At 40.4% G+C, this 25,248-nt stretch overlaps 1 protein-coding gene across 10 annotated transcripts in view; it reads right to left on the reverse strand.

The window, feature by feature from the left end:
- The window catches only part of SATB1 (SATB homeobox 1), a 101,247-nt gene that overhangs the window by 67,323 nt on the left and 8,676 nt on the right, over positions 1 to 25,248 (reverse strand). For 5 of the 10 annotated variants that reach the window (XM_043595499.1, XM_043595493.1, XM_043595495.1 and 2 more), the window contains exons 2-5: positions 9,253 to 9,487; positions 5,373 to 5,549; positions 4,471 to 4,597; positions 3,581 to 3,704 (exon numbers count right to left, since the gene is read on the reverse strand). In XM_043595499.1, coding sequence (XP_043451434.1) covers positions 3,581 to 3,704; positions 4,471 to 4,597; positions 5,373 to 5,549; positions 9,253 to 9,463 — 639 coding nt within the window. In that variant the 5' untranslated portion in view covers positions 9,464 to 9,487. Of the gene's footprint in view, positions 1 to 3,580; positions 3,705 to 4,470; positions 4,598 to 5,372; positions 5,550 to 9,252; positions 9,488 to 12,199; positions 12,754 to 12,984; positions 14,011 to 25,248 lie in introns of those variants that run through there. The other 5 variants (XM_043595500.1, XM_043595497.1, XM_043595491.1 and 2 more) reach the window with 4 other exon arrangements.

Consider the following 25,248-nt stretch of genomic DNA (forward strand, 5'->3'; position numbering starts at 1 on the left):
TCTGATCTAAACATTTTTAGAAGAAAGACCTTAGTTAGGCTGGGAGAAGTAACCATTGACCTTTTAACAAAATGAATGTATCCTTATACTGAATGTATATATGTTTATCCAGTGCTTAAGTTCAATTTCTAAAACTTCAGGGAAAACTAAAATGAAAATGAAATGTTTTATTGTAAATCAAATGTTTACTTCTTTTTAAGTTCCCATTTACCTCCCGAATCCATACACTCAATGTTCTTATGACCACAGGCTTTCTTGTCCCCAAGCCAGATTGATTCTCTCCTTCTTACTTGCAGTTCAGAATACAACGCCCACCTTATCCAACCACATCCACTGAAAGAAGTAAAAGTAACAAGAAAGCGACCAAGAAAGCGATCGACTTCGGCTCCATAAGGAGCCAAGTGTTTGCATCTTAGCATGTTTTTACAAAAATAAACACGTGGTACAAAAACGTAATAGATGGATGTCAATCTATTTGGGCAGATTCATGATTTAGGAAAGCAGTCACAGAAATAAAGGCATAGTTATAAATCAAACCACATGCACCCTTATGGAATTTCTGCAGCTGGAGAAAACCTTGCAAATATTATCACACATTATTGCACAAAAACATTAAGTGTGCATTTTAAAATCAACACACTCTAAAATTTATCATTGGGAAAGGATTTTTGGGTCAGACACTAACCAGTGTTTTGACTAACCTCTAGGCTCATTGGCTTCTTCATCTGTCCAAGGAAGAGTCTGGGTACAATAAAAACCTAGTTTGAATATTCCAAGGACATCTGTCTAGCAAGTGTGGGGCAATCCTGCTAAGAGCACTGGAGGCAAGGCTTCTCAGGCACCCCAAGCACATTCCTGCTGGATTCCCATTGGTTTTCCCTCCTGGACTCTACTCTGTAAAGGGAGTCAACCTAGGGTCGTCCATAGGCTGGACATTCTGCTAAGCATAATATTAAGGGGCCCTGTAGCTATACTTGCTATTGAGGTATTTTATCATAGTAAACAAAACTCTCAATGTACAGCAAAATGTGCATGCTAGACTTTTATACTCAAAATTCTCAAGCAAGTAGATGAAAACTCCACAGGCGGGGGAGGGGGGCTAAACAAGTCTTAACATGAGTGTTTCTTCACGTCAGGTTCCATTTTGTGTAAAACTGAGGCAATATTTACTTGCAGGGTATTTTTCACAATGCCATCTTCATCGCTGTATCTCAACCACAGGGGAGAGAAAGAGTTGTTTCGCCAAGCTCAGCATATATTTTGGGCTAAGGCCTTACAGAGCCTGGTTTTCTCTTCTTTAATAACTTATGACAGAAAAGAAAATAAAGAAGCAAAGGGAAACCAGTTCATTATTACAACGTTCCAAATTAAGGATTACGATCCATGGACTCATTCTAGAGAGAGAAATAACCCCCTCATTTAAAGAACAGGTCGCATTTTTTTCATATTAAGCATTAAATTGATCTCAAATATCTGTTGCCACTGGTAAACCACACGTAGTTTTTTCAAAAGATATTTTTAAAGAAAGGACAACTGTAATTACAACTGATGTTGAAGTTACAGCCTGGTTTCACCCCTTCACGATTACAGCAGGGGCTCCAGCTTACACACAGCCACATGTTCTCCTAAACGCATCTCCACAGAAGTTCACCAACGGAGGACTCCAAAACCAAGCCCCGAATTTCATTTGGTCATTCTGTTTAATGTTATAATTGTCTGTATTCAATTCATTTCCCATGATAACATTAAGTACGTTCACAATTATATTTACAGGCTATAGTGAGGTAGAGTTTACTGGCTGAATGTTGATGTCACTGAACAATCAGTTCTCACTGCTTGTATCAATAAATACTTGTACTAGCATTCTCTTCTCCACTTCACAGTAAATGCCTGAAATCGTTGCCTGCATTTCCTTCCAAAATCAATGGGACATTTAGCAACATACTGGGGCTATGTAGGTCTTAACTTTGAATTCTAAAAAAGTTTATTTCTAGGCCATTTCAAATTTTCAAATGCTAGTAACCAAATGACATTATCTGGAGTTGTCTGCGAAACCCAAAGTCCCAGATGTAAGAGTCACCTGCTTCATTATATCATCCTATTGATTTAACTGTGTTTAATTAATTTAAATTACTTTTATTCGATGGTTATAAATTCACATCCTCCCTACTCCAAGGGTGAGCACATCCTCTCTACTCCAAGGGTGAGAGAGGGAAGATAGAAGGAAATAAGCTAAATGACAAAAAGAATTTGCCCTGAATTCCAAGAAACTGACACCTGCAACATGAAAATTTTTTTACCTATGGCTACAGCTTACCTTATAATATAGAAAGCCATAATTAACTATAAATTTAATTCACTTGCTTCACTCCTATAATCGTTAACAAATATCAAAGTAAAGCCGATGGACTGTAATGCAGCAACCTGGGATACACGGAGTTTCCATAAGACAGTAGCACAAAAGCCCGCAAGCTTCCTTCTGAAGGTACCAGTACCTTCACGAGCATCACACTGGAAGTATATTTGGAGAAAATCTCAAGAGCAGAAATGTTTATAGCAGAGTCATACAGTTCACATTCAAGTGACTGACAGACTAACACTCAGGATTACATTCTGAACGTGACATAAAAGAAAAACTTCAAAATGGGGTAAAAATCTCGTCAGATTGTACTTGAATCATACTAGATCACGGGATGACCTCACATCGGGTTTGACACCGGGGGATGGCATCTTGACACAATTAGGTAGCGACTACACAAGCAGCCCATGAAGAGCAGGTTCACAGCACCCTTTCTTATGTGAAATCAGCCAAGCGTGATCAAAAATGTTTGGTTTGAAATTTAGAAAAAGGGGCAGTCTCCATCTAGAGTTTTAGTTACGCTTCACCAAAATTCATTCTAAAATATCAAATACGATAATAAATCTTTGTCTCATTTCAAGAGTCTCTGATAACATGACAGGAATCTCAGAGGAAAAAATAAAATTCCACCAAAGAACAAAGCAAAACAAGTAAACCAATGCCACAGAACTGGTGACAAAACCCCGAGCACCACTCAACCTTTAGTTACAGGGAAGAAACTTCTCATTTTTATGATTGTTTATACGAAATGCTTTTTTTCCTCCTTTTTTTGTAACGGATAAAATATCTAGAAACTGTCCTCTTTTTTTTTTTTTTTTATTGAGGTAGCATGGCGAAGTTTTCCATTAACACTTACACTGCCACTCGCGCTCACCAAAGGTTCCTGGAGGTTATACAACCTTTACTCTCTCTTACATAAGGACACTCAGGAGAATGCAGCTTCCATGCTCAGAGAACTCAGAAGAGGGATCTAAAAACAAGCTAAGGCAGTCTTCTGCTGAGCTGTTTCTCCTTTGCTCTTTTCCCCAAGGGAGAAAAAGGGTAACGGCGCTGTCCAGAATAAATCAGGCATATTGTTACAAGTCACCAGTGGTCAAGTCACCTTGCAATTTTGACAGACCTGCTTCAGATACCAGTTGCTTTCGACTATGGAGCCCCATCAAACCTGAAATCAGGGCTGCCCATGATGGCTTATTATTTATTACATGCTATGCTAAGTACCTGTGAAAGGGGGCACTCCTTGGCCAACGAACTCTGATTCATATCTTTCAGTAAGTCCTTCAGAGCATTCCTTACTGTGGTGTGCGACCATTGTTCGGGAGGCAAGTCTTCTAGTTTGGGGCAACTATTTGAGACATAGATTAGAAAGGGGATTATTACAAGATTGCATCCCGCTGCAGAACATTCCTTTAAGACAGACAGATTTCATTTTGCGCATCAAACAGATGCATCTGGAGATTGCTCTCGGTCTCCTGATTGTTCCGATTAGTTAATTACTTTATACAACACATCTGCTGTATCGATGCATGAATTATACATCAGCTGCCTGTGGTGGCTATTTTTTCACGTTACTTCTACCTTCCTGCTCTGATGCGCTTGGGAAGACAATTTAAGGTGTACTGCTTTCTCGCGAGCCATCGTGAAAAGCATTAACGTATTAACCATTTTCCTTTCGTGACTCCGTTCATACGAATTAAAATGGTAAAAAAAAAATATATAAATAAATGAGATCGCGGCAATAGTGAATAAGGCATTCTTTCACAAAATGTACACAGATGGCACTGTTCATGATATGCAAAAATATTTTTCTCTTAAGTAAACTTTATGTAAAATGCCTTCTTGTAATGCATCATTTAATTGACTAAATATAAAAAGTCTTGTCTTTTGATATCCTGCATAAAACCTACAAATTTGGGGGTGGGGGGGGAGCGGGTTTTCAATATCCACTGAAGTTAGGAAAATAAAGCAGAAGGGGCAAAACAATGAAATCAATTTGGATTTACCTTTCTGAAACACCCAGTAAATGCACATCAAAGGCTGACCAGACACGCTTTATTTCCAAAGAGCAGGCACGGAAAACGTTCTGCCCTAGAACTGCTGTCCTGACTCACCTGTGTAACTGAATTTTCAATGTGACCACATGATACACGTCTTGAAGCATATCTGCTACCGTAGCATCAGGGGCGTCTGTCACATAAGATAGTGGCACTGGATTCCACTTTCCGACCTGGATTAGCCCTATTCCAGATAAAGAGAATACATCACTAAATATTGTACCCTTCAGATAATATTTCCAGCAGGAGGTTGTCGTTGTCCTTGTTTTTTACGCTGCCCCCACCACAAGCAATACTGTGATTTCTGTTTGAATGATTCCCTTCCCTCTAAAAGGCAGGTCAATGAAAATATTCACAGCTTAGCTTTCCAAATTGTAAAATTATGTAAATGACTGAAGGGTTGTTTATTATTTGGGAAATAAAAGCCCATCAATAAAACCTATGCACAGGCCACATTTTCCTAACTTACAGGAAGTTCTAATAAGACATAGCTGAACCAGTTCTAAATGGCTTTACGATTTAGATAAGATTCTCTATTGCAATGGGAATCAGCATTGAAAAATACTTTACAGCCCATAAAACCATCAGAAACAGAATAAAAGAAACAGAACTAGATATTCAGTCATAAATGCAAATTGACTCTCAACAGTCCATCTGCTCAAATACGCTCCTCACTTCCTTGTGGGTCCTCAGTGGAGCAGATTATTAAGGTCAATAAGCATACTAATGATTCAGCTGAAGTAATTTAAAAAAAAAAATCTACCTCGACATTCCACACGCGCAAAATGTGTGTTAACTAAACCAAACTGAATTAAGCCAATTTTTTAAACCCACAGTCTATAAGGCACGAGTGCAACACACAGGCTACAGTTCTTTGAATAAAAATATTCAGTGCTTTCCCTGCAAAGTAAACAAAGGATGCCAAGCAATTTTTCCAACCCCACGGATGCATTATTTACCTTTGGCCTGGGCAGCAGAGCTATGCGAATAACCCAGAGACAGCAATGCCATTTCTATCAGCTGGTTGAAAAGCATATCCTTTCTCACCAACACAAATTCCGCATGCTCCTCCTTGCAGTCATATTCAATGGCATTTTCATAATGTTCCACCACGCAGAAAACTGGTAGCATGGTTCCTGTCAAAGAGACAGAGAAAGAGAGACGCAAACCGACAGCCTTCAGATACACAATCCGGGGGGAGGAAAAACTAAGCCATGAAAATAAATCTTCCCAACACTGAGAGAAGGGGAGACTGTGTTTCCCAGGCACACAGGGCACAGAAATACAAGCACGCACACACAAACGTGTACGTTCTTTTAGGTTTTAAAGTTGTAAGAGAAATATTTAACTAGAATGTGAACTTGGTCCTAAGGTAACTTGGGCTCCGTTTTCATCTCAACAGTCTATTTTCCAAAGTCAATTAACGCAGAATTACCTTTTTGATCAAATAATAATGCTGACGAGAGAGAAGTATCTTGTCTGATCTCCCAGAAGTGGTATACAGTGTGCAAATGTAACTCACTACACTGGTCTTCAAAGGAACCCACCTTCCCGCTTCCTACATGCTTTTTTTGATATTGAACTTGTCCTGCTTGTGCCCAGAGGATCTTTGACTATAAAATTATTAGCATTTTTCTTCCTTTTTAAAGATCGTTACTTAACAGTTCCATACAAGAAACACAAAACTTAACCAAACTGATGTTCAAAATATGTGATTTCAATATGTGCATAATCCAAATAATTAAGATTTATCTTTATGGCTACTCATTTAATCTACCTGACTAAAAAGACATCACAGTGGCCACCTGCCCTTAAAATAAACAATCTTTGTGACAGGTTAGGAGACAGAGAAAAGGAAACTGGCCTCGTAATAACAGATTCGGATAAAGGAATCTGCACAGATCTGATGTGTTCTCTATTTACTTTAATCCATGTAATAACTCAGTAGCCAGATGATTATTAATAAGCACAGGCCACACCACTGTTGGAAAAGAGGCTTCTAGAAACTGAAATCACGGAATGCTGTAGTCCTCAAGGTGTTTATGCAGCGCACTGTCAGACTTCCAGTGATATACGGAAAAGGGTTAAAAGCAGATGCGTCTGAACTGTACTGTGGCAAACTGCCAGGAGGGTATCATCTTTAGCATAAATGATGACAAGGGTTACTTTAACAGGGCACCCAGGATCCCCAATTAGTCCTATAACGTTAATGCCTCTATAAGCTCTGCCCTCTGGACTCCCAGAATCAATCCTACCAACTTCTGGAGATTTCTAGCACACACCAACCAGAGCTAAAAATCAGGATATCCTACTGACACCAGCGATGCCCTTTCAACACGCTCTGTTTTCTTGTTTATGCTGAACAAAAGCTGGCAGTAAAACAGCTACATTTGTCTACATGTGCATCTTCACCAAAGCCTTAGCGAACTGTTCACTAGAGATTCTAGCTCTGACAAATAAACCCCTTTAGGTTTACTTAGGAAAGCTCACAAACTCATTCGGAGGTACCCAACAGGCTAGGCATGAAAAACAAGCCACAGAGCTTGCCAATATTCTTGTCATTCATTCATCTGTTTTATACCAGAGAGAGAACCTGTCAGGGATCAGAAGAAGACTTGGGAAGACCACAGCAAAAATAGCAACATGCAAACTGGTGATTTCTTCCTTGGCTTGAAGGTACTTTGGCAAAATTTCCTACACAAATAAACAAAAACATCCAACCTCTTTTTCTTAAGTAGTGCTTTCTCATCTCAGCCACAATTTTTATCTAGCACCTGTCAAACAGAAACCATGCACATGAAAAATGAGATGAAAAAACAACAACAACAACAACAACACATCATCACCACCAAAAAGCTTTAGTAATTTTGTTGTTTGAAGCTGAGAACCTTCTACAATTAAACTGGATTTTAAAAATATGTCACTGTGAAAGCAGTGTTTAAAAAAAAATTGAGCAGGAAGTGAAATTACTGTACTTTGGTTTCTCCTCCCCCTGTTCTGATGGCTTCAAAGAGTTGGGTTAGTGCAACAAAAACACACGCATTGATTTTTCCTCTTATAGAATGATACAGCCGTGTTCTATACTCTATGCTCCTTAGACCTATGAAAGTAACTGTCGCTTTTGCAAACTGTTGAAACATATTGGATTTACTCTGGATTTTATTTCGAGATACCCTATAGATAATTAAGGTGACTACTGATAAGGGGCAACAGAATCACTTAATTACAAATCTAGCTGCTAAACCTCCCAGCCAACTTGTCACCGTCGCCTTACTGATACTGGGAGTAACGCTGAACAGGAGCCTTCTCTGAACTGTCTGATTATTAGTGCTAGTGTTTGGCGAGACTTCCAACTACAGCAACTTCGTAACCTTCCAGCATTAAAAGGGGAGTGCACTGGTCACTGCTGAATGCTAAAAATACCACATGATTTAAACCTGGAGGCAGTCTTAGAAGCTTTTGCTGAAGGTTTATGAGCCTGTGTAAACAGCACGTCTGCCATAAGGAGCAGTGAAGTCTGTAGAATCCTTGTCTAAAACTGTCCTGGCATTAAAGTTTGCTGTGCAAATATCACATAATACCAGAGACAGCTGAAATCTCCTATTTAGGAATTTATGGAACTTATATGTTTGCAGGCGTCAGAAAGTCTTTTTTATAGAGCCCCAGTGCTTCACAGTACAATATTAATGCACTCAGTTTGAAAAGCCGTAATAAATTATATTTTTAATGCTCTTACCCTGGCTTTCTTAAGATGCATACATTCTTGGCAAACAATCAATAAATAGGGTAATCATGAGTAGAGGCCAAAGAATTTGCTGAAGTGCTGTTTTTCCATTTTTAATAGATAAAGATCTAACAATACGGACTGCTGTGTCTGTTCATTTCAGGATCAATATATTCTTTGTTTTCGCCAAACCAAGAAAAAAATAAATGATTGTATGATAAATGTTATGCATCAAACACAATGAAATTCCTCTGCCTTCTAACTTTACCTACTTAATATTCTCGGTTGCTAAAAGATGGCATTTTTATCCTTGGCTTATTAGCAAATGTAAGGAGAATCTGACTCCTATGCACAGTTGTTCACAGACGAAATAAAGACCATTATGAGGCACACACGTTCTACCCATAGAGGCACTGATCTACACAAGTAGCGGTGCTGAACACAAAGTTGTTAAACTTCATCAATTTAATACAAAATTGGTAGAAAGGAGTCACACAGTTACACGCTTCCCCCGATAAAGGAAGGGCAGACTTAGGCAAGTTTATCAAAAATACTCAACTGCAGCAGAAATAAAGACCTAGAATCATCAGGTTTTTCACTGCTAAATAATAAATCTGCTCTTAAGAAAACAAACCACAAAAAAGGATATCGCAAAACTTTTCCATCGAATCACGTAAGGTTCCCATGGTCTCTGAAAACGACTTACAGCTAGTAACCCTCTGAAAAAGCTAGAGCAGTACTCAATCTAAGTGTCTTATTCTCAATCAGGGTTAGTTTAAGCAACAGCCACCTACATATTCTCTACTACCACAACACCTTATCCACGGAAGCCTTGTGTCAGGAGGGCCATTATATGTAACTCAGTCCTTATCATCCCAAACAGCCAAAGACTGCAGTCTACATAGGAGACTCAGGTACTGCACTCAAGCACAGAGCCTATACTTTCCAAACATGACGGACACTGCAGCCTGGAATGTAACTCATTTCACATCAGAAAGAGAATCAAGGAAAAGGACATACAGAGACACGTTCTGCCTCTCCCACCCCCACACAAAGTGGCCTTGAGTAGACACAAGGGCTTGCAGCTTTCCAGGATTGGGCTCCCAAGTATTTACCTTTCCTAAGGTTGGTTTTCATCAGATGGCCCGAGTGTTTTAAAGGCACTCCCTGCATTTTTGCACCTGTGCTCCCAAGCCTTCCTCTTCCTAGCGGGCTCCCGTTCTGCTCCAGGCGGGCAATCTTGGCTGGTGGACCCTTCGGATCACTCACATTGTTAGACATTTCTGAATGTTCTTTCCCCTGAGTTGCCTCGTTCAAATGATCCATACTCAGTTACCCTCTAAAGATCACCTGCCAGAATTTAAAAAGAAGACATGTTATAATTGGGTGGGGGTCTCTCCCTAGCTCTTCCTCTCTCTTCCTCTCTCTCTCTATATATATACGATACACCAAGTAAATATTTTGTCCCTATTTCTCTCCACAAATATAACATACTTGTAAAATTGCTTAACTAGGTACATAATATAATGCAGATGTTAATTCTATTTCTAGATCACAGTATTACATTTCCATTCAAGTTAACAAAATAATTTGTGGAGACTGTAGCAACACACATTAGAATAAAAACACAATTTGTCACCTACCAACAAAACTAAGTTGGAGGAAATGGGCTTACTTGTAGAACAAGAATTACCACCAGTGTAGTTAAAAAGAAAATACCATATTTATGTACTCCCAATCTTTAAAAATTAGAAACTCATTACAGAACACAATAGCAACACTTTAATCAAGAATGGGAAGATTGTCACAGTCCAAAATATTAATTAGACCTGATGTGTATGTTTATATTTTTACATAGTTTAATTTTTATGAGGAAAAATAAATATATATATGCCACCTTAAAAAGAAGGTACTAAATATCTGCTTTTTAAACTCTTCATTGGCTTCACAGGTTGATTCACAGAAAAAGTTTTCTACTTTTCAAGTTTTCCATTTTCAGGACTTACATGACCTGTTAAAGACCTAGGCAAGTCTTGGCTCAAACATGTGATTGGATCCCTTCACCCTTAAGAAAATGGAAGGTGGAGGCTTTCTTCAAATATTTCAGGTACTGAAGCATTACAACTTATGTGTTTTAGTGTTAATATTTAGGCGTCCCTCAGTAATAGAATGCTGCTAACAAGTTCACCAGAAAAAAACTTGAAAATACTTTGTATATACACATTAGATTGAAGTGCTAAACTCACTTTAAAAAAAATCTTGATGATTTTGGTAAAACACAGTCACTAGCATTTAGTATGCAGTGAAGTCAACATCTTAACTGACTTTAGGAAAAGTGTAACAGATCATTGTTTTCAGTTATATTGTACATTGGACATCAATTTTCATAGTTTCTAATAAAGCAATTAGTATGACCTCAAAGTCACTTCTAAAATACACTTTTAACTGGAACTGATAAGAACAGATTTAGTAGAATTATTTTATGAACTTTCATGGGACTTGAAGTGTGGAGCACACGAATACTAAGGGGTTGGGGATCATATTTAGGAAAGCCAGAGAGACTATAATAATTACCACTTTCTTCCAGCTGTCTGGTAATTCAACATATCTTGTACTTAAAAAAAAAAAAAAATTATTGCACCAAAGAAGCTATTGAGATCTGTGTTTGTTGAAAGCCAGCTTGTATCAGCATGGCCTTTCTGTAAACATTTTTTGCCTATTTAACCATAGATTACTTTGTTCATTATAATCAAGAAAAGAGGTGAATTGGGGTGGGAGGGGGAAGTAACAATGGTAATCTGCAGGTTTAAAAGTAAAAGTAACCTTAAGAATACCAATTGAGGAACTATAAAGTTTGAGAAATAATGGCTATTTATCCTTGTACTCTAGGGTGGCACGCTGAGAACTAAAGGTTTACCCTTGATCGAGGTCCCATCTGTTTTTGGTTATGAGGTTCATTAACAATAAATGTGCCTCTTTTAACCACTTTTTATCAAGATTACTCTTCTCCATTATATTAGACTACTACCGTCTAAAGCCAAAATTAGAGAGCGATGATTATTAACTTATTCAAAACACTGTTTATAATGTTTCGTGTGGATTATAATACAGAGCTGCTTTTTCTGAAATTGGTTGCCTTACCCTAGAGCAGATGATGAATTTTAAAACATATGATTTGAAAAGAAAATACTTAACCCGTGGGGCAATTTGAGAAAAAAAGGTGGGGGTGGGGGGAGTAGACAACAGCATCAAAGTTAATGCTACAAAACATATTAAGTAGTCATGAGGCTTAACAGCATTATAAGCTGTACAGCAAATGAAAGTGATAGATTATAATTTAGTTAATGTATTGACAATCAAAACATCATATAGGTCATGCAAAATTATCCTTCCAATACCCACCTATAAGAGTCTATTAAACACTCAGTCATCTTGTAAAAAGCTTTACATTATAAAGCAAAATTACATGCACATAAAACACCCAATTTACTCATTTAAACTCTATGCCCAAGGCTAAAGTTCACCAAACCTCAGTTTGGTCTTGCAAAGAGCAGCCTTCAGGGGCCTGCTGGACTGACAGCACGGGAACTAACTAAGGTCTCAACAGATGCCAGGCTTAAGAGTTTTCTTTTGAGTTACACATTTTAAAACGCATTTTAGTGTAAAGTCTGGTTGGCACACAGAATGCAGGTTACTTTCTCGAAATCCCGTTTCCCTCTCTCTAAAACAAGTCTATATGTGATCATTACTGAATTAAACCGTGAACTCAGACACTGCTATCATTTCCTCTAAAAGGAAAAAAGAAAAGCACAAAATTCTGGTTTCCAGAACCTATTTTTTGCAACGTGGGATCTTTTTCAACCAGTTCCTTGCTGGATCACCTCACTTGCCCCCACAGAACCCCATAATCACATTTTAAGAGATTGTGCCCTTATCCATTCCATATGGCCGGCACGATCCAGGCCAAGCTTTCACTGTGACCTTTTAAAGAGACAAAGAAGCAAAGTACTATCTAGAAACAGAAACACTGCAGTTTTACTGAGTGAAATTAGCAAAACCGACCTGAAACTCACCACTTCAAAACTTGACAGCATATAAATAACAAAAACAAAGGAGATTTCCTTTGCAGCCCGGGTTCTTGAAGAGAAGTTCAAGACTGATGTTTTCTATGTCCTTTTTTTTTTTTTAATTAAAAAAAAAAAAAAAAGCAGCAGACCTGAAGGCGACTTCCCCTGAAATTGTATTATTTTCTCTTCCCCTACCCCCGCCCCCCTAAGCGGGGGAAGGGCAGAAATAAACGTCTAGAAGAGTAGCCATGGGAGAGGGGGGTTAAAAAAAAAATCAGAATTCGAAAAACAACATATATGGTTTGTAAAATGTCTAACCTCGGAGAACGGGGTTTTCGATGGGGGAGGAGGGGAGAGTGGGAAGTAGGGAGGAGGGAGAAGATAAAATTGATCTGACAAGTGATTCGTTGGGGGGAAAATCGTAAAAACAAAGCAAAACCCGTTATGAGCCGTGCACTGTGGTGGTGCTGGGGAGGCGAGGTGGTGACTGAGGATTCTCTTAAAAAGGAAAGAAAAAAAAAAAAACCCCACTGCGGACAAGGTCTCCAAAAAGGAAAAAAAAAAAAAAAAAAAAAAAAAAAAGGTCCCCTCGCTCCCCTCCCTCCCTCCCTCCCGCTCGCTCTGGTTCTTGGGTGTGAGGACAGAAAGTCTACTTCTGGCTGTCACTTGCAGTATTATTTTCCAATAACCCCGGAGAACGCGGGGAGGGGAAGGCCACCTCGCCTCCCTTCCAACGGCCCCCACCCCCTCCCCAACAATTTCGACTGGTTATTAACAAACCTTAAACTTTCTTCCCACAGCCTCGCACCCCCAAGGAGGGCATCTACCGGGGAACAGCGAGGGTGGGGGGCAGAAGGTCGCGGAAAGAGCCCCGGAAAGGCACTGAAATGCCACTTTTGACTCGGCCCTCGCTGATAGCAGCCCCGAGGACCCTCTCCCAGCCCATTGACGCGGGGCTGCGAGCGCCTGGGGAGCCGAGTGAGTAGAGAGAGAGAGAGAGAGAGAGAGAGAGAGAGAAAGAGGGTCTGGGGGGAGGGGGAGGGAATCTGAAGGCACCCCCCCAGCCACCTCCACCGCCTCGGCAGCGACGAACTCCCCGCCCCCTCCCCCCAAAAAGTCGCCGAGCTCTCACTCAGCCCGAGTCCGAGGTAAACAACGAGCACCACAATGGCACTGGGACTTAGGGGGGAAAAAGAAGCCCAGAAACCCCAACAAAACTGATGAGGAGTTTCCCGAAATGCAAGAGGAGGGGTGGGAAGCGTCCCTTGGAGTCGCCCCGGCTTCAGGCTCGGTCCCCGGGCCGGGCTAGAGGGCGGCTGTTGCTGTTGTTGTGACGAGGCCGGTTGTTGCTGGGTGGCACAGGGAGAGGTGTGTGTGTGTGTGTTTGTGTGTGTGCGTGCGTGTGAGCGCGAGTCCCCGGACGGGGCTGCTGCTCTCGCTCTGGCTCGCTCGCTCGCTCTCGCTCTCGCTCGCTCGCTCTCCCCCGCGCTGCCGTCTCTGCCCCCATTAAATTATTAGTTGACTCATCCCGGCCGCTGTCGCCGCCGCCGCCGTGCCCAGCTCGGCTCCGCGCGTCCGCCCGGGCTGCAGCCCTCTACGCCGCTGCTCCTGCCGCCGCTGCTGCTGCCGCTGCTGCCGCCGCCGCCGCTGTGGCTGCCGCTTCTTCCTCCTCCTCATTTTAATACAAAATCACCCCGCTCGCAGCCCCAGCCCCGAGCACGCAGCCTCCTCCCGGCCGCCCGCCGCCGCCCCGAGCCCTTCCCCAGCGGGGCCGGCTCATCCGCCGCGTCCGGGGAGCGGGAGCGAGCGAGAAAGTGGCGGCGGCGGCGGCGGCGGCGGAGGGGGGAGGGAGAGGAGGAGGAAGGGGGTGCGGAGCGGAGGAGGAAGGCGGCGGGGGGGGGGGGCAGGGTGCAAGGAGAAGGCGGAAAAGGGATGGGGATTAAAACCCGGGCTGGAGGGCCGGGATTGGGGGAGGGGGCGGGGGCGGCGAGTTAAAAAGCAGAAAGACAAGTAACTAGTGAATGAGTGAGGGAAGGGGTGGGGGGGGGTGGGGGAGCGCACGATTTCCGGCCCAGGGCGCGCAAGAATTTGTAATGAGCTTGATTAGAGTGAGGCGGCCCGACATTTATTACACACAATACCCAGAATAACAGGGCGCCGCGCGAGGGCTAGCGCCGGCCGCCGCCAGGCGCGCCGGGGAGGGCGCGGAGGGGAGGGGAGAGGGGGCTTCCCTGGCAGCGGCCGCCTCGGCGGGGAGGGGAGCGCGCGGCGCGCGGGCGGCAGGGGCAGGTGTGCGAGAGTGAGCGGGGCGGGAGGAGGGGCACGACTGGCGGGGGGCGGCGGGGGGGGGGAGAAAGTGCGGGGGAGGAGGGGGCGAGGGCCAGGGCGGGGGGGGGGGAGGGGAGGGCAGGGCGCCGGGGGAAACTAACCAACCACCCACGCGCGCAAAAGCCTCAGAAGGGAGTAGGTCGGGAGCGTCGCTGGCGGGCACCCGGGGGACAGGCGAGGCGGGGAGGGCGCAAAGGCCCCGCGGGAGAGGGGCTCGGGCGTACAGGTGACGGGCACGGAGTACAGAGGTAGGGGGACTTCAGAAGTGGCTGAAGGGGACAGACAATTGGAGGAAGATCTCTGCGGAGAAGCGCGGAGGGTGCAGAAACGTTTGCACAGGAATAAAGGCCGGGAGCCTTGAAAAGAAAGCTCTCGCGAATATTTATCCTCAAAGGAGGATGAATCCCAAACTATTGAGAGCCAACATTAAAAAAAAAAAAAAAAAGATGAGTAAGAGCGTTCTGTATCTAGTCAGGGGTAGGTTCAAAACTCCCTCACTTCTGAGCCATAAAACACGTTGGAGGAAGAAATACGTGGCCCATAGAGGCTGAGCCACAATTTGGGTCACTTGAAAGAGATCTGACTTGTTATCACAAAGGAGAAGATGCCACCGTTCTTAAATTAATTCACGACGAGTAAAAGAAAAGTTTGGATGGGTAAATACATCTGTCGTAGCAATAAATACTTGTGTAATCTAGGGTAAATTACCCGGTTAGATTAATGGTCATTAGCACAGAAGTATGATCCTCTTATTTAGATAATCTATTAAATATAGTTCCTATAAAAATGAAGAACATTACCATCTCATTCAAAACAGAGATGCAGCGTTTATCGCTTGGGTTTCAATACTAACATCTTAGAACCCTGAAGGCAGTTAATCATTAAACAAAACCAAAAATGTTGTAAGAATTATTTTTCAGAGTACACTAGTAGGGAAAAGAGAAAAATCGGTCAGATAAACATTTTGTTACACATAAAAAAAAGCAACAAGTTAGCACAAGTACTGAGATAAGAGGGAAATATGCAAATTAAGCTCTTTAAAGCTACCAATACACTCTTAGAGACACTGTTTACATTAGAAATCTAAGAAAAGCAGAAGGTAAAGCAGAAGATAAAGTATAGGAAATAATGGCCTCCTGGGGAGAACAAGTTTAGGAGAAACACAATGAAAATATATCACTCTAATGGCACCCAAGTTTCACCCACAAACCGGAAAGGTTAGTCAAAATCGAGGAAGGCAACCGTGAATCTTGGCACATATAAACCCAAGCCTTGAGCAAAAGGAAGAACGTGTAATAATAAAACACAAAACACAACATTGAAAGCAAGAAAATAAATATAAGGCAATCTTTACCAAAAAAGCCCACATGATGTCACATTTTTAAAAGCTGAAAGGTGGGGAAATATGGAGGAGGATTTTGTAATTGAAGTATAAGAAATACAATCAATAAGGAAAAATACAAACGTGGCAAAAATGTAGCACTGGTGTCTGAGTTGGTATTGTGGATGGAAGAGCTTAAGCTTATTTCAGAAGGGTATTTAAAAGAAAAACACAGATAACCGGTTATCATCAATTACCTCTATGACAATGATTTTTGCAATGGTAGGTTAAATTAGGAATTTCCAAGATGTAGATTTTAATAGTTGCTTCAAACTGGTGATGCCTGACATGTTTCCCTGAAACCTGCTTGGATTTCAGCAGGAACAGTGCATTCTAGTATCACGCTGTGCAAACTTCCAGGGGAGCAAAATTTTAAAAATCAGAAAAATTATAATGGACTACAAAACAAAATTTATCCATGCAACTTCACCTCAAGTTAAATATTTTTAGAAAAAAAAAAAAAAAGAAGGGAATGAAAGTTGTTGGAATACAAAATTTGAGCAGAGAAAAGACTAAAAAAGGGTTACTGAAAACATTAGGACACAATGGAATAAAATACTGTAAATATGTTTATCCTATCATTTACACAAATAAATAAGACAAAAAGATCCTGATTGCCTTAGTCTCCTAATGATTTGGCCAATACTAGCGTAATGTGGGAATTAAAATAGCGGTCTTTAAATCTGAATGGCACCTTTTAACTAGGAATTACAAGCTAATTCTTAAACACAACCTAAGTGTATAGTAAGGATGGACATGGCCTTGGAAAATGATAAAATAAATGAGGACAGTGACATCTAACAATGACTTCATTACAAAGAATACCGATATGGTATCATTATGTGTATATTAATGACATATGTACATACTAATTTTCCCTCAAGTACATTCTTTATTTCAGAACTGTATAAGAAATGACGTAAGTAAAATGACACACAAAAGCTTATGCCCTCCAATGGTATATAGTACGTTAATGAGCTTACTTACTATATATTCTCTCCCTCTTTAGAATACTCATTATAACCACTGAGCGTTGGCCAGTGTAAACCCAGGTTGAAATAAAGAAGAAAAAAATATAATTAGGAAAATACCACCTTCCTAGGCGTAGGTGAGGATAAACAATTATGGTGGAGGGGGGAAAAACATCAATTTATTCCATACAGGCATCTAATATTTGTCAATAAAGATGCAAGTATTGCAAAAAAAAAAAGTTAAAGTAAACTTTATAAATTAAGCTCTCAAAATATAAAACCTCAGGAACATGAAAGATCACAAGTCAAATACATGAGCTATTATTTAACACGTGGATATATGGTTAAAACACAGTGCATCTTTTTTTTTTTTATCACATGAGAAGGCATTCAAACTGGCTACACAAAGGTAGCAAAGATACAATATTGTAAAAGATACACCACATTTTTTTTAAAAAAACTTAATAATGAAAGGACTAGTGCATATTTCAGATGGCACCATATTAAGATAAATATGCAGGGAGATATCCGAAAGCATTAAAACACATTCAGAGTTCTGAATAGCACATACATTTGTAATAAACAGAGAAAGCATTTAGAATCTGAACGCTTTTAAGATATGGCAACTCCACCAGTGACTGTTAGCAAAGCAGTGCTTACCACCATAGCACTTTCTAAGGACATGTTTTGTTTTGTTTTTTCATCTTTTTAAATTCAAATACAGTTGGCTATCTCTCTACACTCTTCGAGCAGCACAATTTACGTAGCATATTGCTCTTTTTATCGTGTCAACTCTTTGTTTTTTGGCTTTAGCTGCAGGTGGTGTTTTCCATATATGAATTTCTGGGAATATGGTCTGTGTTGGCCATATAAGGATGTCTATTGGAGCCATATGTTTTGCTGTCATGTGTCTCATTTTGTCTGTCTGAAATGTCAGGACTGATTTCCACATCGTTTCTTGAATGGACCAAAGACAAATTTGTAAGAGCAGAGAGGAAAAAGCTGGGGCTGGAACTCACACAACTTTGTCAAAACATATATTGGAGAGGAAATGCAATATCCTGTAAACATTTGCACCCTTCTTCTCACATCTTATCTGTGACTGACATCATCACAACTGCACAATTTAGGAGAGAATCTACTTGGTCAAGTTCAGAAGTTTGCAGTATGCGGATGCATGCAGCTCAATCAAACAGACCTCACATCTTTGGAGGTCATGGTATGACACATGTTAGCTGCCCTACTCTGAGCCTGGGGTCCAGCCTTGAAGTTGGGGAAGGGGAGGTCACGCTCTTCTTGCTTGGTGAATAAATGGAACTCCGACTGAGCTTTCTCACTAGTCTCACAACAAGGTATGGCCTCCATTCCTCAAAGCTTCTTGCATTGCTCCTTTCTGAAAGTCATTGCAGTCTTAATCAATTAACAATTATTGACTTAATAAATGTTTTGCATACCAGACTGTAAGCCTTATGAGAGCAGAGACGGTCTTGCCCATTGCCATATTACCAGGAATTCATACACTGTCCTTGCAGTATTTACATTATGAATAAATAATTGAGAGCAAAAAGCTCAGTGTCACCTGCCACCAGCCTCCCCTGCTAAATGCAATGACAGTTCCTTTTAGAGTTCGCAGAAGTGAGGAGGAGGGAACTGTGGAGAAAGTGGCTACAACATTTATATTTGAATTCACTGAAATTAAATAAAATTTACAATTGAGATCCTCAGTCACGATTCAAATGTTCAATAGCCTCACGTGGCTAGTGGCCATTGTGCTGGGCAATGTAGTTTACAGAAGACTTCCACCCCTGCAGAAAGTTCTCTTGGACAGCACTTATCTAGAGAACTTCTATAAAAGACAGCGAAGTAAATCCAGGACCTAGCCAGGAAGAGTCTTAGAGGTGCTGAATGGCTTTCAGACATTCTAATGATGTCCAAATTGAAATCATTTTCCATTTTAGAATTAGCCCATAGATCTATAAAGTTGCACGGAAATGAGGCTTGTGTGCCGCTGCACACAAATTTAAGACAACTTTCTAGGCATGTCTGTATCTGAAAGGGTCCTGTAGTACATTTGGAATAATATGCATTTACCCCAAATGCTGCTTTCCATGAACATTTAAATAGCTCACAGGTGAAGTTAAAAACCACAGAGTCATTTCCCACCCTCATTCCCACCCCAGAATTAAATAAGTATAGTTGCCATTACAAATGGCTCTTTTGGAAGCTTTAAAGTAGATACCTACTCAAACTGGGAGGGCTTCCAGATACCAAACAAATAATGGTGTACTGCAGGAAACAATAGCAAAAGGCTTGACTATGTTTCAGGAGAGATAAAAGAGAAATGATAATGAACTCTAAACATGGGGCTTAAGGTTTTTTGTTTTTGTTTTTTCCCTAATAAGTGAGGTTTCAGTTATAGCCAGACTGATAGTGATCAAAAGTTATTTCCTGATTACCTTGGGGCAGATGTAAATACCCACTGGTAGCTTGGGATATGGTCTTAATAGACAAGGGTCATTATTAAGACTGAGCAAAGAAAAGGCAATGCTTAAGCCAGTTTGGGGAGTGCTGGATAAGGGAAATGAACAGCCATTGTAGATGGCTTCTAGAGCTTGACAGGATATCTGGGCCTTTTACCCAGAAATACTACCTTTCTTAACAAGAACTGATCGAACAAAAATTTTTTAAAGCTACCTTTCCTTTCATAGATGCCGGTATGGATCATAACCTTGACAAGTCTCCACGGTAATAATTCCATCAAGATTGGTATCTCTATCTAGACTCACATCCAAAATTGAGTAGGGAGAGGGATTCTTGTCATTGCTGTTGAGTCCTCCAGTGTTGATATCACCACCAAAGTACTTACAGTTTCAGGTTACCTCATTCTCCCATTGCTTCTGTAGTGCCCTTCCTCCCCCTTCACACCTGGGGACCTCCCTTCTGCCAGCTTGATGGCATTGCTTCTGTCTGAAGCCTCTTTCCAGCTGTTAGTTTTTTCCTTTGATGTTCCGGCACACTACCTGTCCTTCAGTGCAACATTCTGTTTCTACCTGTCTGCTCCTCCGAACTGCAAGTCGTTAAGCATTCTGAGGGTCTACTTGGGTCTGTTTTCCTGGAGTCTCTCACAGTGTCATCACAGGAAAAGGAATCCAAGAACTGTTCTTATGAGACAGTACTCAGAAGAATCTTAGGACGATTCTTGCAAACTCAGGAGGTAAAGCCAGGTGCCAGGATCAGAAGTTAGCTCAGTGGCTTCCCAAATTTGCTGCACATTAACATGACCTAAGGAGCTCCTTCAACAATCCAGATGGCCAGGCTGCACCCCACTGCAAAAAAAAATCAGAATGGCTGAGAGTGGGAGCCAGGCATTTGGTTGTTTAGAGCTCCTGAAGGTGATTCCCGTGTATAGCCAGCTTTGGCATTCGCTGGATAAGGTAATGTTTTGGAGATAGGAAGTCAAATAAACCTGCTAGGACATCTTCAAAGTGAAGTTTTCAACCCAATCCTCAGGTCACTTGGAAAAGTCAAGGCTGTTCTAGGAGCCAGCACTTGCCCCCCAACTTAGGGAATGTATGTGCAGGCAAGCTACTTGTTTCAAACAAAAAAAGGTGGGCGCAAGCTGTTAGACCACTGATTGGGTGAAATAGTCATGGTGTTTGAGGAACCAGGATAAATTAGCATTTGGGCACTTGCCTGAGATTTACTGAGGTGCCAGAAATCCTGTGCAGGTATATGATTTATCATTATAGACATAAGTGACTAACCACAAAATTACACATGGAAGTTAAACTCGAAGACCAGTCTATTATTTACTGGAGCCAGAACCATCCCAGTTTCCTCTAAGTCCTTTTCAACATAGATGAGCATGAATTTTTCTCCCTGAAAACTTCAACCTGGAGTGGGTTTCCCCTTGAACAGCTGAAAACTGTTCTGCTTGCTTCCAGACTAAGTCCTGCACTTAAGCAGAACCGAAGGATTCGCGTTGTCCCTGCCAAGGAGCTAGTGGCGGGGCGTCACAGCCCCTGCAGTACCCTTGGGAAGTTCAAGGGATTTTAATTCCAGTGAAGTCAAACAGCAACCGTTCCCAATCAACCTTCAGCCAAGACAGATCAACCAAATCTTCTTGGTGATGTGAATGTTATTGCTCGCGTTTCCTGGTTTAATTGGAGGGAGGAACGGTTTGAGGTTACAATGGACCTGAATCGTTGTCCAGATTGTTTCTGGGAGTATCAGCCAAAGGCAACATCTGATACTGTCCTGCCATTCCCACTGCCACAGGGCACTGGAGAGGGGCTGTCCATCAGGAAAGAAAACCAGGAACAACTGCATCACACCTGGACAATGACTAAATACCGCTATAATGCTTGAAATTTGTTGCAGCAGCAAAGGCGAAGTTTAATAGAAAAACTAAAGTGCATTCTATTTGGGATGAGGGAGAAGATTTGGAAGCAGACTGTGGTGATGGTTGCACAGGAGTGTGGATGTAATTAAATGCCACTGAATTGTACACTTAACGACTGTCAAGATGGAATATTTGTGTTATATATCTTTTACTTCAACAAAATAAAAACAAAAAACTAAAGGAAAACATATATTCCTGAAATTGGCAGATATGTATTATCATCAAAGTATCATGCCAAGCAGAAAACCAATGAGCTACAACCTATCGAACAGACCTCCCCTCACCGCCAACCTTCCACTGCTTTGTCCTTACCCGCCAACAGCCACAGTCCAGTCTATGCTCGATAATTAATTCATATGATGAATACCTGACCCAAGGATAATTAACATGGATTGGTAATTAGAGACCAAGAACCCACCCGAAGTAGGTAATTTGATGGTCCTCTGATGCAAGAAAATGGTTCTCTTTTCAGATTTTATTCTGTACGATGGCACGTTAGCAACAGCAGAGAAAGAAACATAGACAAAACCAAACAAGTAAGAGTACTGTAAGTCCAAAAACTCTTTTTGGATGTTTTCAAATGAATAAAAATGAACTATACTCATGAAATACTAGCTTCTCCCAATTAAAGAGCACTTAAGAGTGTTGAACACTTGCATGCACAGTCACACATGTATGGCAACAGTATAAATGCAGTCAATGTAATAATTTGTAAACTGTCTCTGTATAAAGACTTTAGATTCTATTTTTTTTTAAATAAAAGAAAATAACCTTTTGGTTATAAAGAGCCCAGAAGGCTTTCAAATTTAATTCTATCAGTCACTTTTTAGTGATACTAATTAGGATTAAAGTATTGACCTCTGCATGCAATAATGCAGAATATCATCTTTTTCTCTAAAATATTGTCCTATATTCTGTTTCCTATCATCTGTTCTGATTTTATATTAGGGATTTTTATATTAATGATGGGATTTTTAATGTATTAGAAATTTATGTAAAACTTATGTCTTACTGCAGTTCATACCTACACATAGGTATTTTTCTGATGGATGCATGACTAGGGAAATATGAATACACAGTGAAGCCAAATTAAAATGACATGTTTATTATGTATAAAATCATAAATAAAATACTTAAAAATAGTTGCACAGTACAGCTATTGCGAGGGCACATCCAGTTACCTATTTTGTAGTTGCCTCTTGCTTAACTCGTGTGTTGATTGTGGAATTTAATTCATTAGATAACTAAATGGACTATAAATATACATGCAAATTTCCAGCTGATACGAAGCAAAAAGTTGATAAATAATGCTACAGCATAACTTTAAACACAGAACTAGTGAGCCTGGAGGCTATTTTTTAATCATTTATTTTTATTTATTCTGTAAAGACTATTTTCATTTGTGTTTTATACACACACACACACACACACACACACACACACCCTTGGGAGACAAACAAACAGCATACTTATGAAAAATTTTGATGGGGACCAGCTTGTAACTGTTTTGAGACTGCACTGCTTTAAAAATGGACAATACCCACTATTCTGTTATTTCTACCACTGAAAAAAAAAACACATATTCAAATTATATTTAATGAAGATTAAACTTATCTCTCCATGGAAGTAACAAGGCTCTCAAAAATAACTTCTGAGTTCACTCTGCACAAAAGGGGTTTTGTCACTAAGCATTTACAATACTGCAAGCAAATGAAAAGGCATCTTCGCGGCCGGCACATGCCACAGTTTAGGATATAAACCAAATCTTGGGACATTCTCAATAGATTTGGGAAATCCAACTGTTTGGCCAACATCCAAGTATGAATACATGTATCTGATATACATAGATCGTAACATCATACATGTTCACAGATAACATTTGTTCACCATAGGACACTATGTAATTTAACACAACTATCACACTTTTCATCAGAAAATGTTTAAAACCCAGAGATAGTGTAACTCCTACAAAAGAGGAAAAATGACATAGTGGGAAGAATAGCAGAGAAAAGGTAAGGAACCGAGATTTGGGTCTCGCTTTGTCCTTTACTAGCCCGCTGAGTGACCCTTCCTCAGTCAAGCAGAATCGGGTTCTGCATCTATAAAGTGATAGAAAAGAATGTGATCATCTTTTAGACCACATAAAAAATTCTCTGCCCTCAAATGTAACTAAAAAAAAAAAAAAAACCAAGTTCACTTTAAAGAGAACATAAAGATATAAGGAAATTTATCACACCCTACATTAGATGTTTATCTCTATGTAAGAGACAGGTGTCAAACAAACAAATAAGAAAAAAACCCACTAAGGCAAAGAGAAACTTTAACTCACCAGATTCCATCTGTTACATTTGAATTCATGCATAATTGATTATCCATGACTGGTAAGTTCTTTTCTCACTAGCCGACCACAGTTTTCTAAACATTAGGTATTAAATCACTACTAAAGTAGACTACATTTTAGAAACAGCAAGGGCAGAATAAGAATATTTTAAATGAAAAATTACATGCCGGTTAATAATAATACAGCTGACCTATGTTTAAGGGAGAGAAATTTTAATCATGTGCATATTAAATATTAATAGCCTATTCTGTTATTGTTATAATAAGGTTAAGTAGGCTTCTCCATGCTTAAGGAAAGAGGGAGAAGTAGGAATGCATAATGGTGCAAAAAGATACAGAGACGGGAGACAGACAGAAGGAAAATGTGTCAACAATAAACAAGAGGAAATGAGAAAGAAGGAAAAGATGAAGGTGGAAACTAATCTCTATGTGTCATTATGACTGCCAGAGTACTGGCAAAGAAGCAGCATCCTTTTATTTCAATTTTAATCATTTCTGAATTTTAATACCCGGCTCCTTTTGTAATTCTCCTGGCATTCCCCATATGCCTCCATCCCAGCCAAAACACCAGTGTAAATTAAATGGCAGGCAACCACACCACTGATGTAGCCTCCCCAAAGAACCTACCAGGTGACCAAAAGCAAAAAAGTAAGGTATGTCTACCTCACTTCCCTGAGGACCTCTAGCCAATTAACTGGCTGAATGTTCTCTACTTTCTTTGATTTTGAAAAGAAGGACAGTAGTTAGGTAATCTACAGATAGAGAATCATTAAAAAAAATAAAGCAAGCCAGTAGTAATACAATAATCAGTGACCATCAGGGCCTGGAAAAATGAGTTTGCTCTCACTGGCACTAAGGAGCATCACATGATTATTTAATTACAGCTCTAATTTTTGTCTCGTGGATGGCAACATATCAACAATTAATAGGGCAAATAGAGGAGACTGTTTTTAAAGAGACAGAATGTGCATGATAATGTAATAGGTCACACAGCAGTGCACCGCTTGAGGAATACTTCCTTTTGTGGAACTAAAGAGGACTGGCTTGCAAACAGCTCCATACACGTTTCAAAAAGAAAATAAATGTAAAAAGCAGGAGTCTTTTTTTAGATAACTCTCAAAGAACTTTTCAGAACGTTTTAGATGCGGCTAATGCAATCCTACTGCAACTCTCGCATGAATTCTAAGGAATGGAGTGAAATCTTTGTTAAAATAAGTACCCTAAATCTTAAAATATTTTTAAACAGTGTATATAGCTACAGTGAAAATTTTCTTTTCATGCAATAATTATGACAGATATTTACTCAATGGGATCCAGAAAAAAAAAATCGTTTTAGTAAAGAACAGGTACAGGTCAATCAGTCATGGGCCAGCAGTCTGTAGTATTTTTGGTTACACAATATCACAAAGACCATTACATGGGTGACCTGCCTGCACCCAGGTCTGTGTTGACTTCAGTACAGTTCGTTACTACACCAAACACCAAAGGACCATGGACCTACACTGGGATTTGTCACCTAATCCTGAAGGTCAGATGATGACGGTAAAATAGACCCGGCTGCTATTGTCAAACAATGACAGCACATAGTTAAAGAAGAAACACATTCAATTATCCAGAAAACT

This window comes from Prionailurus bengalensis, chromosome C2 (genome assembly GCF_016509475.1).
Source record: "Prionailurus bengalensis isolate Pbe53 chromosome C2, Fcat_Pben_1.1_paternal_pri, whole genome shotgun sequence".
In the NCBI taxonomy this organism is placed as follows: Eukaryota; Metazoa; Chordata; class Mammalia; order Carnivora; family Felidae; genus Prionailurus; species Prionailurus bengalensis.